Source organism: Carcharodon carcharias, chromosome 1, assembly GCF_017639515.1.
Source record: "Carcharodon carcharias isolate sCarCar2 chromosome 1, sCarCar2.pri, whole genome shotgun sequence".
In the NCBI taxonomy this organism is placed as follows: Eukaryota; Metazoa; Chordata; class Chondrichthyes; order Lamniformes; family Lamnidae; genus Carcharodon; species Carcharodon carcharias.
The window spans coordinates 101609678-101622372 of NC_054467.1; the positions used below are offsets into that span (position 1 = coordinate 101609678).

A 12695-nucleotide genomic window follows, 5' to 3' on the forward strand; every position below is an offset into this window, starting at 1 on the left:
CAAATAACATTCATGTCACACAAATGCCAGGCAATAACCATCTTCAACAAGGAAGAATCTAACTATCTCCCCTTGAAATTCAATCGTATTACCATTGCTGAATCCTCCACTATCAACACCCTAGGGGTTATCACTGACGATGAATGAACTGGACCAGCCACTTAAATACTGTGCCTTTAAGAGAAGGTCAGAGACTGGAAGCTCTGCGGAAAGTAACTCACCTCCTTATTCCTCAAAGCTTGTCCATACTTGCAAGGCACAAATCAGGAGTGTGATGGAATATGCTCCATTTGCCTGGATGTGTGCAGCTCCAATAACACTCAAGAAGCTTGACATGACCCAGGACAAAGCAGCCCGCTTATTTGGCACCCCATCCACCACTTAAAAATTCACTGCCTCCACCAGTGACATACAGTGTCAGCAATATTTACCATACACAAGGTGCACTGCAGCAACTTACCAAGACTCCTGAGACAGCACCCTTCAAACCCACAACCTCCACCACTTTGAAGGATAAAGGCAGCAAGTGCATGGGAACACCTTATCAGCAAGATCCCCTCCAAGTCATACATCATCCTGATTTAGAGCTATATCACCATTCCTTCACTGTTGTTGGGTTAAAATCCTGGAACTCCCTTCCTGACAGCGCTTTCATGTACCTAAACCACATTGACTGCAGCAGTTCAAGAAGGCGGTTCACAACCACCTTCAAGTGCAATTAAGGTTGGGCAACAAATGCTGGCCCAGCCAGTGACATCCACATCCCGTGAAAGAATAAAAAAAAAGCAAAACTTTGAATAATTTCTTGGATTAAACACAATAAACAACTAAACGTTTGAATACCTAGACCATGAAAAGCATCAGATTCAAAGAACCCTTAGTTTATCAGATTAAAAAAATTAAGAAACTACCTTTTGAAAAATATATAGCATTTTTACCTCCTGATATTCTTTATATTGCATATCCACTAAATCCCGCACAACAGCAATATGAGTGAACATCCACTGGGAGATTTCCTTAGGGGAAGGAAAACAAATTAATAGCAATATTTATGGAACAAGTGCCAACATTTTATAAGGTTACAGAAATGCTACGCTCCTAAAAGCCATGCCTGCATCACAGGGATCAGAGCAGGCGACTGGATACAATATTGAGCCCCAATTCTTCGGCCTGTAAGCGAGGGGAACATAGCATTGCAAAATAAACAAAAACCCTATGCCATAAATCACTAATAGTTACACCTATTTCATTTAGTATTATCATTTTAATTCATAGCGCTTGCTATATTAAATCCATCCAGGTAAATGAACGAAGCTAACTAGTTATATTGGAAGGTCACAGTGCATGAATGCATGTCGGCATGTGCAAATGTACCAAGTGAATAGGTAACAGTGGATCAAGTGTGCTTGGCAAGATGACGACTTTTATAGTCCACTGGCATGCACCTAAATCAGAAGCAACCCCCTGGGGTAGGTCTGGTATAAACTGTCACAATTCAGGAGTAAACTAGATTAAATAGAATGAAGCTTCAAATACAATCTGTTTGAGTCTACTTATTTTGACCTCTAAAACACCATATAACTTTGGCATCAGTTGAGGCCTACAAGATTGCCAAGCAAGATTCCTTGAAAGTTTCCTTTTTTTCCTTTTGAGCATTATTGCTGCGGATATTAAGTGACGTTGGGTACTGCTGGAAGGAGATTGAGTTCTTATTTTATTGGTTATTCTTCTGGATTTCTTAGTTCACCAAATTGTACCAAAAATTGGCAACAGATTACTGCCATTATCTCAATGGCAAACATAGGGGCTGCTGACTGAAATGATGACGTTAAAGAGAGAAAGTCTACCTGTGACGTGAGGTTATTTTTGCTGATTCCACTTTCCTTTCTATTTCGCCTGGATCCAGTCAACTTCGACAGGCCAAACCCACTGCTCACACGTGACAGCTTTGACTGTGTTACAGGAGCTATGGTTGTTTCTCCTCTACTAATATACTTCTTTTCATGGGCTATCCAAGAGAGAAACAAAGCAAAAACATAATAAATTTCCAAATTATATTTCAGGATTTTCAACAGTACCTAAACATACAATGTTCCGAATAAATGTAGAAATAAGAACATAGAGTCCATAAATATCAAGCCACATTATCTTGATAATCGTTCCTATTATCGCAGGAGATAGGACAAAACAATATTTACAGTTTATCCAACAGTAAGCAATTCATGTAAAAATATGGCACGATCTAGATACAGATGGAAAAGCAAAATACTGTGAATGCTGGAAATCTGAAATAAAAACAGAAAATGCTGCAAATGCTCAACAAGGCAAACAGCATCTGTGGAGAGAATCACAGTTAATGTTTCAGGTCTACAGCTATTTGTCAGAACTAGATAAAGATAATCTTTCTCCATTAGATGCAAGAGCCCCATCATAAAATTACTTTAGAAAGTCCTAGTTGGCAACAGTCAACAGCACCAAACTACACATGACATGGAAATTTCACTCAGAGGCCTGAAGGAGGGCTGGTAAGCGAAGGAGAACTGTTACACCAGTGTGGCAGTGATACAGTACACTTCTAAGGTTGATATAATCCTGGCAACAGGTGAGGCATACAGGATTGCCAAGGAAGGTTTCTTGAAAATTTCCCTTAAAAGCTGTGTTCAAAGAAGAAAAAACAGAAGTCTGGGAATCATGTTGGGGGAGGGGCACGGATGACCTCCACTAGCACAAAAGATCTCAACCCAGGGCATTGCTACAGGAGTTCTTTGAAATAGTGTCCTAAGCTTTATCAGAACTTCCATCTATTAAAAGGTCAGAAGTGGGGATGCTCGTTAATGATTGCAGTGCTCAATTCCATTTGTAACTCCTCAGATAGTGAATCAGTCCACGCACACATCCAACACCACCTGGAGAACATTCAAGCTTGGGCTTATAAGTGGCAAGCAACACGCAAATGCCGGGCAATGACTATTTCCAAAAAGAGAGAATCAAAGGAAAAAAAACACTGAAGTCTGGGAATCAGGTCCTTCGATATTTAATGGCATTATCATCACTGAATATCCCACCATCTACATCTTGGAGGGTGACCATTAACCTCAAATTTAACCGGATCAGCCATATAAATAGTGCAGCTGCAACAGGTCGGGCTCTGTGAAGGTGCTGCAGCACCAAATCAGCAAACTGTCAGTGACAGGCAAATTCACATGCGGGAGCTACTGTGAATATCTAACAAGGACGGGTTCACATTAAAACGTAGCCAATAGAAAAATCATCCCATTAAAGAACAAAAAATTGACAAGGTTATATTTTTATTCTTGGTTTTCAAAATTGGGGAATGTAATTTCTATGGGGGAAATTCTCTCATTTGCATGCCATAACTATAATAAAATATCGGAGGTGGATAACTCACTTTTCAACTCCCCAGAAACTTTTCACCATCTACAAGACACAAGTCAGGAGTGTGATAGAATACTCTCCAATTGCTTGAATGCAGTGCGGATATTAAGTGACGTTGGGTACTGCTGGAAGGAGATTGAGTTCTTATTTTATTGGAATGAAGTGAGACTCCAAAGCGACTCTTGCCCTTTACAGGCTTATCTTAAGAAGAAAGGTTGAACAGGTTGGGCCTATATCCATTGGAGTTTAGAAGAATGAGAGATGATCTTATTGAAACATAAGATCTTGAGGGGACTTGATAGGGTGGATGCCGGGAGGGTATTTCTTCTTGTAGAGACCAGAACTAGGGGGCTTAAGAATAAGAGGTCTCCCTTTTAAAATGAAGATGAGGAGAAATTTCTTCTCACAGAGGGTCGTTTGTGTGTGGAATTCTGTTCAACAGAAAGCAGTTGAGGCTAGATCATTGAATTTATTCAAGATTGAGTTAGATAGATTTTTGATAGACAAGGGAATCAAGAGTTATGAGGCGCAGGTAGCAAAATGGAGTTGAGCCTACAACCAGATCAGCCATGATCTTATCAAATGGCAGAACAGGCTCAATGGGCTGAATGGCCTAATCCTGCTCCTTAGTCCTATGTCACATGTGAACCAGAGGAGTACTGACTACCAGATGGGGGAGGTTTGAGGTCCCAATGGAAATTGCAAATTTACATTAAAAATACAGGCACTAGATTGAAATAGGGCAGATTTTAGAAAGGTGAAGAGTGAGCTAGCTGGGCAAAAAATGCATTAGATGCAATGCTATATTAGTAATTGTGAGGTGGTACATTTCAGTTAAAAACAGTTTATATTTCTAGTGGGTGAAAGTTGGTTAATGTGAAGAATGGAAAGGCTTGAGAGTTCAGGTTCACAAAACTTAACTAGTACTCAAGTGGATAAGTTTATTTTAAAAAACATATGGAATACTAGGTATCAGAACAAGAAGTATAGAATATAAATGTTGAGGTGTAATGGCCACATTTGGAATACAGTGACATTTTTGAGTGCCACATTATAGAAGGGCTATGAGGCAATAGAAGGCACACAGGTACTGTCTTAGATATCTGAGTTAAAAAAAAAGGGCAATTTTTGTTAGAACAGAGATATTTTGAACAGTTTATTAATGTTGTTCACTGCTCAGGACAGAGGTGGTTATGACGTGATAAAATATAGAGTCGTTGAAAATTATGAATGGACGAGACACAGTAGCTAGAAACAAATAGCTTACATTGTTTGGGAGGTCTGAAGTAAGGGAATGGATATACAACATTAAATGTAAAGAATTTATAACAGCAGGTAGGAGAAACTGAGGTTATGGAATGCACAACTAGAGTAACTGGGCTGGATTTACAGACTGCCACAGTTCCAAAACCTCTCCAGCTAAAAAGTCGAGGCGGGGGGGGAGGGGGGGGGAAAGAGAGCCTGCTCACAATGCTGATGGCTACCCCGCAGCAATTTAACTGGGAGAAGCACCTGCTTTAAAGTGAGGTTATCAGGAGGAAGACCCACCTTAGAGGGCTGTCGGCCAATTGGGTGACCAGCAGCTCGGTAGTCCCAACAGCTCTAGATGGGTACGGTGGCCATTCCTGGGATTACAGGCAGTCTTACCACACTGAGAAGCCCAGGTAAGATCCCGGTCCAGTCTCAGCAAGGGGGGCAACGGGGGTGGACGCCTAGTTGAAGAAGCCAGTGGAGCAGGTTAAAGGGGAGGGGACTCCTCCAATGCATTGAGACAGCCTGTAAAGGAAGTCCCTACCTGCTTGGTTTTACATGCTGCCCCCCACCCCCCCCCCCCCAAACAACCTTCAAACCCGGGGAAGCATAAAATTCAGCCCACTGAATCAAGCAGAGACCATAACAATATTGAAGAATAGGCTAGATAGGTGGTTGAAGTAAAGGGGGATAAAGATACCATGGTCGGTACATGGGATTCAGACTCCTTATGGAGCATAAACTCCAACATGGCCTGGTTGGTCCACATAGGCAGCTTCAATGTTGTAATTCAATACGGTTCTCTGACACTTAGTTTAACCATTAACCATTCTTCTTCATACGTAAACCCTCAGAATCAAAGGTGACTTGCTTCCACTCCAGTTCAATCAGTTCTGAGATGGCTGATAAGTCCAATGTGGCATGTGCGGATTCTGCCACATGCGAGGCAGGTGGTGCCTGCAAGGTCAGTTGAGTTGTTGGGAGATTTGTGCGCACTCTCCAACCCCTCGAATTTGTCTCTTTGTGTTCCCGATGAACTCTCTCGATGTGTTCAGTGCCATCCTGAATGAACCTCACCATTTTGCAGGACCAACCATTAACAAGCCTTGTGAAATTGAGGGGATGGGACAGCTGGCTTTTCTCGACTACAATCTAATGGCGTTCAATTATCTAACTTCTTTCTAAATTCCTTTTTCATTTGAATGGTCATATGCACACTATTTCTAAACAAAAAAAAAAAATCAATATCTAAAATAAATTGACTCTCATTGGTCTATGGCCCTGGGCAGGGCCCTTCCTGACCTGACCACTTGCTTCTCGATGGTGTGGTGTGAGAGTGAGCAAGTGTGAGCCTGAGTGAGAGAAAGTGAGCGTGCCAGAGAGAGAGAGTGAGAGTGAGAGAATCCTGAGACTGGGAGTGAGCTGAACACACGGGCACACAGAACCTTGGATGGCTGTCAGATGACTTTGCATGAGTGACCTTGAGAGATTCTAGATTCAGACTTTCCAGGAAGCGGGTTGGACCTGGAAGAGGGGTGTGCACATGCTGCTAATCACCAGATCTTGGGCTCAGACAGAACTGTACCTCTGTCAAGTGGCTACCTCACCTCAATGTGCTCGCAAACAAGCACGTAGTGGGCGCTCCGCACCAGGACAAGGTTCCAGCACTCAAGACCTGATTGTTCTGGAGCGAGATATACATTAATCATCTAGATCTTCGTGTGCAGGGGACAATTTCAAAGTTTGTGGATGATACAAAACTTGGAAGCATTGTAAACTGTGACGACAGTGTAAAACTTCAAAAAGACATAGACAAGTTGGTAGAGTGGACAGATAGGTGGCAGATGAATTCAATGCAGAGAAGTGCGAGGTGATGCATTTTGGTCAGAAGAACATGGAGAGACAGTATAAAATAAGGGGTACAATTCTTAAGGGGGTGCAGGAGCAGAGAGACCTGGGTGTATATGCGCATAGATAATTGAAGGTGACAGGATAGGTGGAGAGAGCAGTTAATAAAGCACTCAGCATCCTGGGCTTTAATAGAGGCACAGAGTACAAGAGCAAGGAGGTTAAGCTGAGCTTATATAAGACACTAATTAGACCTCAGCTGGAGTAGTGTGTACAGTTCTGGGCACCATACTATAGTAAGGATATAAACGCATTGGAGAGAGTGCAAAACAGGTTTACAAGAATGGTTTCAGGGATGAGAAACTTCAGTTATGGAGATAGATTGGAGAAATTAGGGCTGTTCTCCATGGAGAAGAGAAGGCTAAGTAGAGGTTTGATAGAGGTGTTCAAAATCATAAGGGGGCTGGACAGAGTAGATAGGGAGAAAATGTTCCTGCCTGTAAAAGGATCGAGAACGAGAGGACACAGATTTAAAGTGATTTGCAAAAGAAGCAAATGTGATGTGAGAAAAAACTTATTCACACAGCGAGTGGTTCGGGTCTGGAATGCACTGCCCGTAAGTGTGGTGGAGGCAGGTTCAATCGAGGCATTCAAGAGGGCATTAGATGATTATTTGAATAGAAAGAATGTGCAAGGATACAGGGAAAAGGATGGTGAATGGTACTGAGTCATAATGCTCAGCTGGAGAGCTGGTGCAGACACGATAGGCCGATTTGGTCTCCTTCTGCGCCATAACAATTTTGTGATTCTGAGAGCCCAAGCCTGTGTGGCCATTTGTTTCAACAGCTAGAGTGCATTTCCTGAGTGATGTAGTCCATGGCTGCCCTCTCACCCTCCCGTGTAGGCACTGGCCCATTAAAGGACTGCATGTGCTATTTTCAGACCATGCTCTCCCCCATTGGCGATTAAAATATCTTCACCTAAGCTTAGTAGAGAGAAAATGCAGGTAAGTCTTGAGTTTTCCCACCTGTACAACTTCTACTGGTTTGTTACAATGGTTTTGGCATTGTTCTAGTTGTTTTATTCATGCATGACAGGTTACACAGAGCTAGTGGACTTTTATGGTTGGACCGTTAAGTTTTTTTCTCTATCCCTCTCACTTAATTTCTTTGATTAATTGCTGATTGGCCAGTATCTCAATTACAACCATATTTCATGTTACTAATCTCTGTACTATGAATTTCTTCATTAGGTCTTTATATTTCTTAACTACTAGCTTTTTATACAATTAAATAATTTTCTCTGTTTTAACTACCAAAATCAAATACCATTGCTATATATGTGTGATATACATGAAGAACTATGCCTCCAGTTCAATTATCTAACTCCTTCCTAAATTACTTTTTCATTTGAAATGGTCATATGCACACTATTTCAAAACAAAAATAAAACAAAATCAAAAATAAATTGACTCTCATTGGTGTGTGGCCCTGGACAGGGTCCTTCCTGACCTGACCACCTGATTCTCGATGGTGTGGCGTGAGAGTGAGCAAGTGTAAACCTGAGTGAGAGAAAGTGAGCGTGACAGAGAGAGAGTGAGAGTGTGAGAATCCTGAGACTTGGAGTGAGCTGAACACACGTGCACACATTGGCTTGGACAGGGGGAGAACTCAAGCTGAAAGGCAACCCATTTTCGAATGAATTCTAGCAAGGCCAGATCAGAGTGCCTGCCACCAGAGGCAAACACAAGGTTAAACCCCAACTCCTTAGCTCAACCCCAGTCCACTCCCATTCCCTGGTGACCAGAACCTGGGGCTTAGTCAGTCCTTCTCTAACTCTGCTTCTTGGCACTTTTTAATAGTCTTTTTTTTTAGTCATTCATGGGATGTGGGCTTCGCTGGCTGGGCCAGCATTTATTGCCCATCCCTAGTTGCCCTCGAGAAGGTGGTGATGAGCTGCCACTTTGAACTGCTGCAGTCCATGTGTTGGAGGTACACCCACAGTGCTGTTAGGAAGGGAGTTCCAGGATTTTGACCCAGTGACAGTGAAGGAACAGCCATATATTTCCAAGTCAGGATGGTGAGTGACTTGGAGGAGAACTTCCAGGTGGTGGTGTTTCCATCTATCTGCTGCACTTGTCCTTCTCGATGGTAGCGGTCGTGGATTGGCATGGCACTGGGAGTAATCCGGAGATTACTACCTTTGAAGTCTTGCTTTTCAATTTCCTACCTAACTCCCTAAAGTCTGCTTGCAGAACCTCATTTCTCTTTCTTCCTATATCATTGGTCGCAACACGGACCACAACCTCCGGCTGTTCACCCTCCCCCTTAAGAATGCCCTGCAGCCATTCTGTGACATCCTTGTAAATGCTAAGAAGACACTGAGCTGTAGTTTTAATAGTTCCACACAACAGAGAGAATTATATAGCACAGAAGGAAGCAGTTTGACTTAATGTGCCAAAAATGTTGTGAAACATCTGTCCAATCAGTCCCACTCCCATTTTATTTCCCCATAGTCCTACAAATTTTTCCTTTTCAAGTACATAAGCAATTCCCTTTTGAAAGTTGCAACTGAATCTGCTACCATTATCTTTTCAGGAAGTGCATTCTAGATCATCACAACTCACTTTGCTGATTATCTTAAAGTTGTGTCTTTCAGTTAGCAATCCACCCACTAATGGGAAAACTTCCTCCTTATTCACCCCATCAAAATCCCTTATAATACTGAATGCCTCTATTAAATCTCCCCTTAATCTTCTCTGCTTGAAGAACAATCCCAGCATTTGTATGTCTTTACATAGCTGAAAACTCTTGTATCATTCTGGTAAATATCCATCCCCACCCCCTTTCCGATTCCCCCCTTTTTTTTTCCAATAATTTATATAAATTTTTCTTTTCCCACCTATTTCCATTATTTTTAAATGGATTTCCATCCATTGTTTTATCTCTACCTTTTAGCCTTTTTTGATTCCTTCACCCCACCCCAGCCCCACTAGGGCTATCTGTACCTTGCTTGTCCTGCTTTCTACCCTTAATTAGCACATTCCTCAGATAATATCACCACCTGCAACACCCCTTTGTCCTTTTGTCTGTGACACCTTTTGGTTATCTCCACCTATCACTGGCCCTCTATCCAGCTCTACCCCCCCACCCTCCCTTAAACCAGCTTATATTTCACCTCTTTTCTATTTTTACTTAGTTCTGTTGAAGGGTCATTCAGACTCGAAACATTAACTGTGCTCCGCTCCACAGATGCTGCCAGACTTGCTGAGTTTTTCCAGGTATTTTTGTTTTTGTTTTGGTAAATATCAGAATTGGACACAATACTCTAGCTGAGGTCTAATCAATAATTTATACATGTTTAGCAGTGATTTACAAATGTTTAGCATTAATTCCTTCTAATTTACTCTTTCCCACCATTTATAAAACCAACGGGCTCAATATGCTTTTTTAAAAATTGTTTGTTTACTTGCCCAGTGACTTCAAAAGATTGATATACATGTGTATATGTTCCTGCACCTACTTTAATGTTTTAGTTTATAAATCGCTTAGTTATACTGCCTTTCCACATTCTTCCGCCTAAAATGCATCACTTCACACATCCCTACATTAAATTTCATCTGCCATGTGAGCTCATTCCATTAGTCTATGTCCTCTTGAAGTCTGCTGTAATCTTCCTCACTCTTTATAACACTTCCATCTTTTGTGCCATGGCTAAAATAAAATTGGAGACAAAAACCCTGGCATTCTATGAGAAGCTCGCTTACCCTAGACTCTTAAAATTCAATTTTCTTTAATATTGTCTTTTTGTTTCATTGACAGGCATGATATTCCCCTTTGTGCAGAGATTGTACCGACGGATCACTCTGCTCAGGTCTCAGGCAGGAAATGTATCCAAATTCTTATTTTAAGTTGCAATAATAAGGTTAAGTATGCTCCAAGTAATTCTGCACTCATATTTTGCTTTAATTCTGAAATGAAGATGTATTTCAGCTGTGCTACAGGTAATATACTACTTGGGTAGAATTTTTCAGATGGCAGGTTTCTGCCCCGCATCACGAAGAGGCGGCAGGGAATGCATGGCCAGCTGCTCTGCAGCCATTTAACCGGCTGGATGTGCGATTTCCGCCCCTTACTTGGAAGTTCTGCATCAGAGAGGTGCGGATCATCTGGCTGGCTGGCAACTCTAGTCCCTGCAGCTTTATGGGGCGTGGTGGCCACAGCTGGGATGAGATGTCTCCCAGCAGTCTAATGCCGCAATCCACAAGACCAGGTAAGTGTGGGCTCTTGCAGCAGTAACAGGAGGGGAGGTCTGGGGGTAAGGCTCGTAATGGCAAGGTCACACTGGGAGGGAGCACCCAATCTGGAAAGGGGGCAACTTCCACTCCCCTTTTTCCCACCTAAGGCCTGAACAGTGTGACCTTCTAGTTTCCCTCGCTGTCTAACTTGAAGTGTGACTGTTGTAACATAGGAAGCACGGCAGTCAATTTGCGCACAGCAGGCTCCCACAAACTGCATTACGATAATGACCGATTTGCTTTTTTGGGGTTAATTGAGTGATAAACATTGGCCAGAACTCTGGGGATCACTCCTCCTTTCTTCTTTGAAATAGTTCCATGCGATCTTTTATGTCCATCTGAGAAGGTAGACTTTAACGTCTCATCCAAAAAAACCGTTATTTAAGTTATGGTGGATTTTGATAGAATAAATAGGGAAAATCTATTTGCTTTTATTAAACACTATAAACTGACTAGCTTCTATCTGTAAGATAGACTTCTGTAGTTCTTTGGTTCCATCTCTTGAAAAGCAAATAACTAATACCATATACTGAATATAATTCAATTTTGTCATCCAAATTCTGCTGCCTGTGTCCTAACTTGCACAAGTACTGTCACCCATCACACTTTATTTTTTTTAATTCATTCATGGGATGTGAGCATCATTGGCTTGGTCAGCACTTATTGCCCATCATTAATTGCCTTTGAGAAGGTGGTAGTGAGCTGCCTTTTTGAACTGCTGCAGTCCATGTGCTGTAGGTACACCCATAGTTAGGGAAGAAGTTCCAGGATTTTGATCCAGCAACAGTAAAAGAATGGCAATATAGTTCCATGTCAGGATGGTGAATGACTTTGGGGGGGGGGGGGGGGGAACTTCCAGGTGGCGGTGTTTCCATCTATCCGTTGCCCTTGTCCTTGTCCTTCTAGATGCCAGTGGTCGTGGCTTTGGAAGGAGCTGTGTAAGGAGCCTTGGTGAATGCCTGCAGCGTGTTAAGAGGGAAATTAAAAATGCTAAAAGAGAATATAGTAAGAATTTACTGAAAAACCCCTAAAATCTCCAGGCAGACATGGCTAAGAGTTGAAAATTATCACATGAGAATTGCACAGCCTTGAGAGTCAAATGGGAGACACAAGCAGGACATAAATTAGATTAAGTGTACTCTCCTCTCACGTAGGGAAGGGGCAGATGGTTTTAGCTTAGATATGGGAAGACATACAATAGACAAAGAGGGGGCTTTGATGAAACGCAAACAGTCTTGAGCTGTGAGAACCAAGGTCTTTGCATACGTGTTTTAATTTTGATGGATAATATAATTATGTATACAACCTTTAGAATAATTAGTTAGCAAAATCACATGTTTATGTACTCAATAGGATAGAGTTAGCATGGAGCTGGTATGTCGGTTACCCATTCAAATGTACTCAAATGTATTATAAGAAAAAAGTACAGAAGTAATGAAATATAATCAATCTGGGAGCTGGGTCTTCATTCTTAGGAATGATTGCGGCTCCCTTGCACATGCTTGAATAAAACCAGTTAAAAGGAAGCCTGAGTCTGTGGTCGTTGCGGGATTGGAGGGTGTACCATCTTCAAATGCATCTTGTAGATGGTACACACAGCTGCCACTGTGCGTTGGTGGTGGAAGGAGTGAATGTTTGTGGATGGGGTGCCCATCAAGTAGCTGCTTTGTCCTGGATGGTGTCAAGCTTCTTGAGTGTTGTGGGAGCTGCACTCATCCAGACAAGTGGGAAGTATTCCATCAAACTCCTGACTTGTGCCTTGTAGATGGTGGACAGACTTTGGGGAGTCAGGAGGTGAGTTACTCCGTGCAGGATTCCCAGCCTCTGACCTGCCCTTGTAGCCACAGTATTTATATGACTAGTCCAGTTCAGCTTCTGGTCAATGGTAAAACCCAGGACATTG

The 12695-nt window shown here is 42.1% G+C and overlaps 1 protein-coding gene across 3 annotated transcripts in view; it reads right to left on the bottom strand.

Moving 5' to 3' along the window:
• Positions 1–12695, bottom strand: part of wdfy3 (WD repeat and FYVE domain containing 3) — a 407868-nt gene that overhangs the window by 110264 nt on the left and 284909 nt on the right. For all 3 annotated transcript variants that reach the window (XM_041187506.1, XM_041187499.1, XM_041187492.1), the window contains exons 40-41: positions 1848–2008; positions 939–1016 (exon numbers count right to left, since the gene is read on the bottom strand). In XM_041187506.1, the coding sequence (XP_041043440.1) occupies positions 939–1016; positions 1848–2008 (239 nt within the window). The remainder of the gene's footprint in view (positions 1–938; positions 1017–1847; positions 2009–12695) is intronic.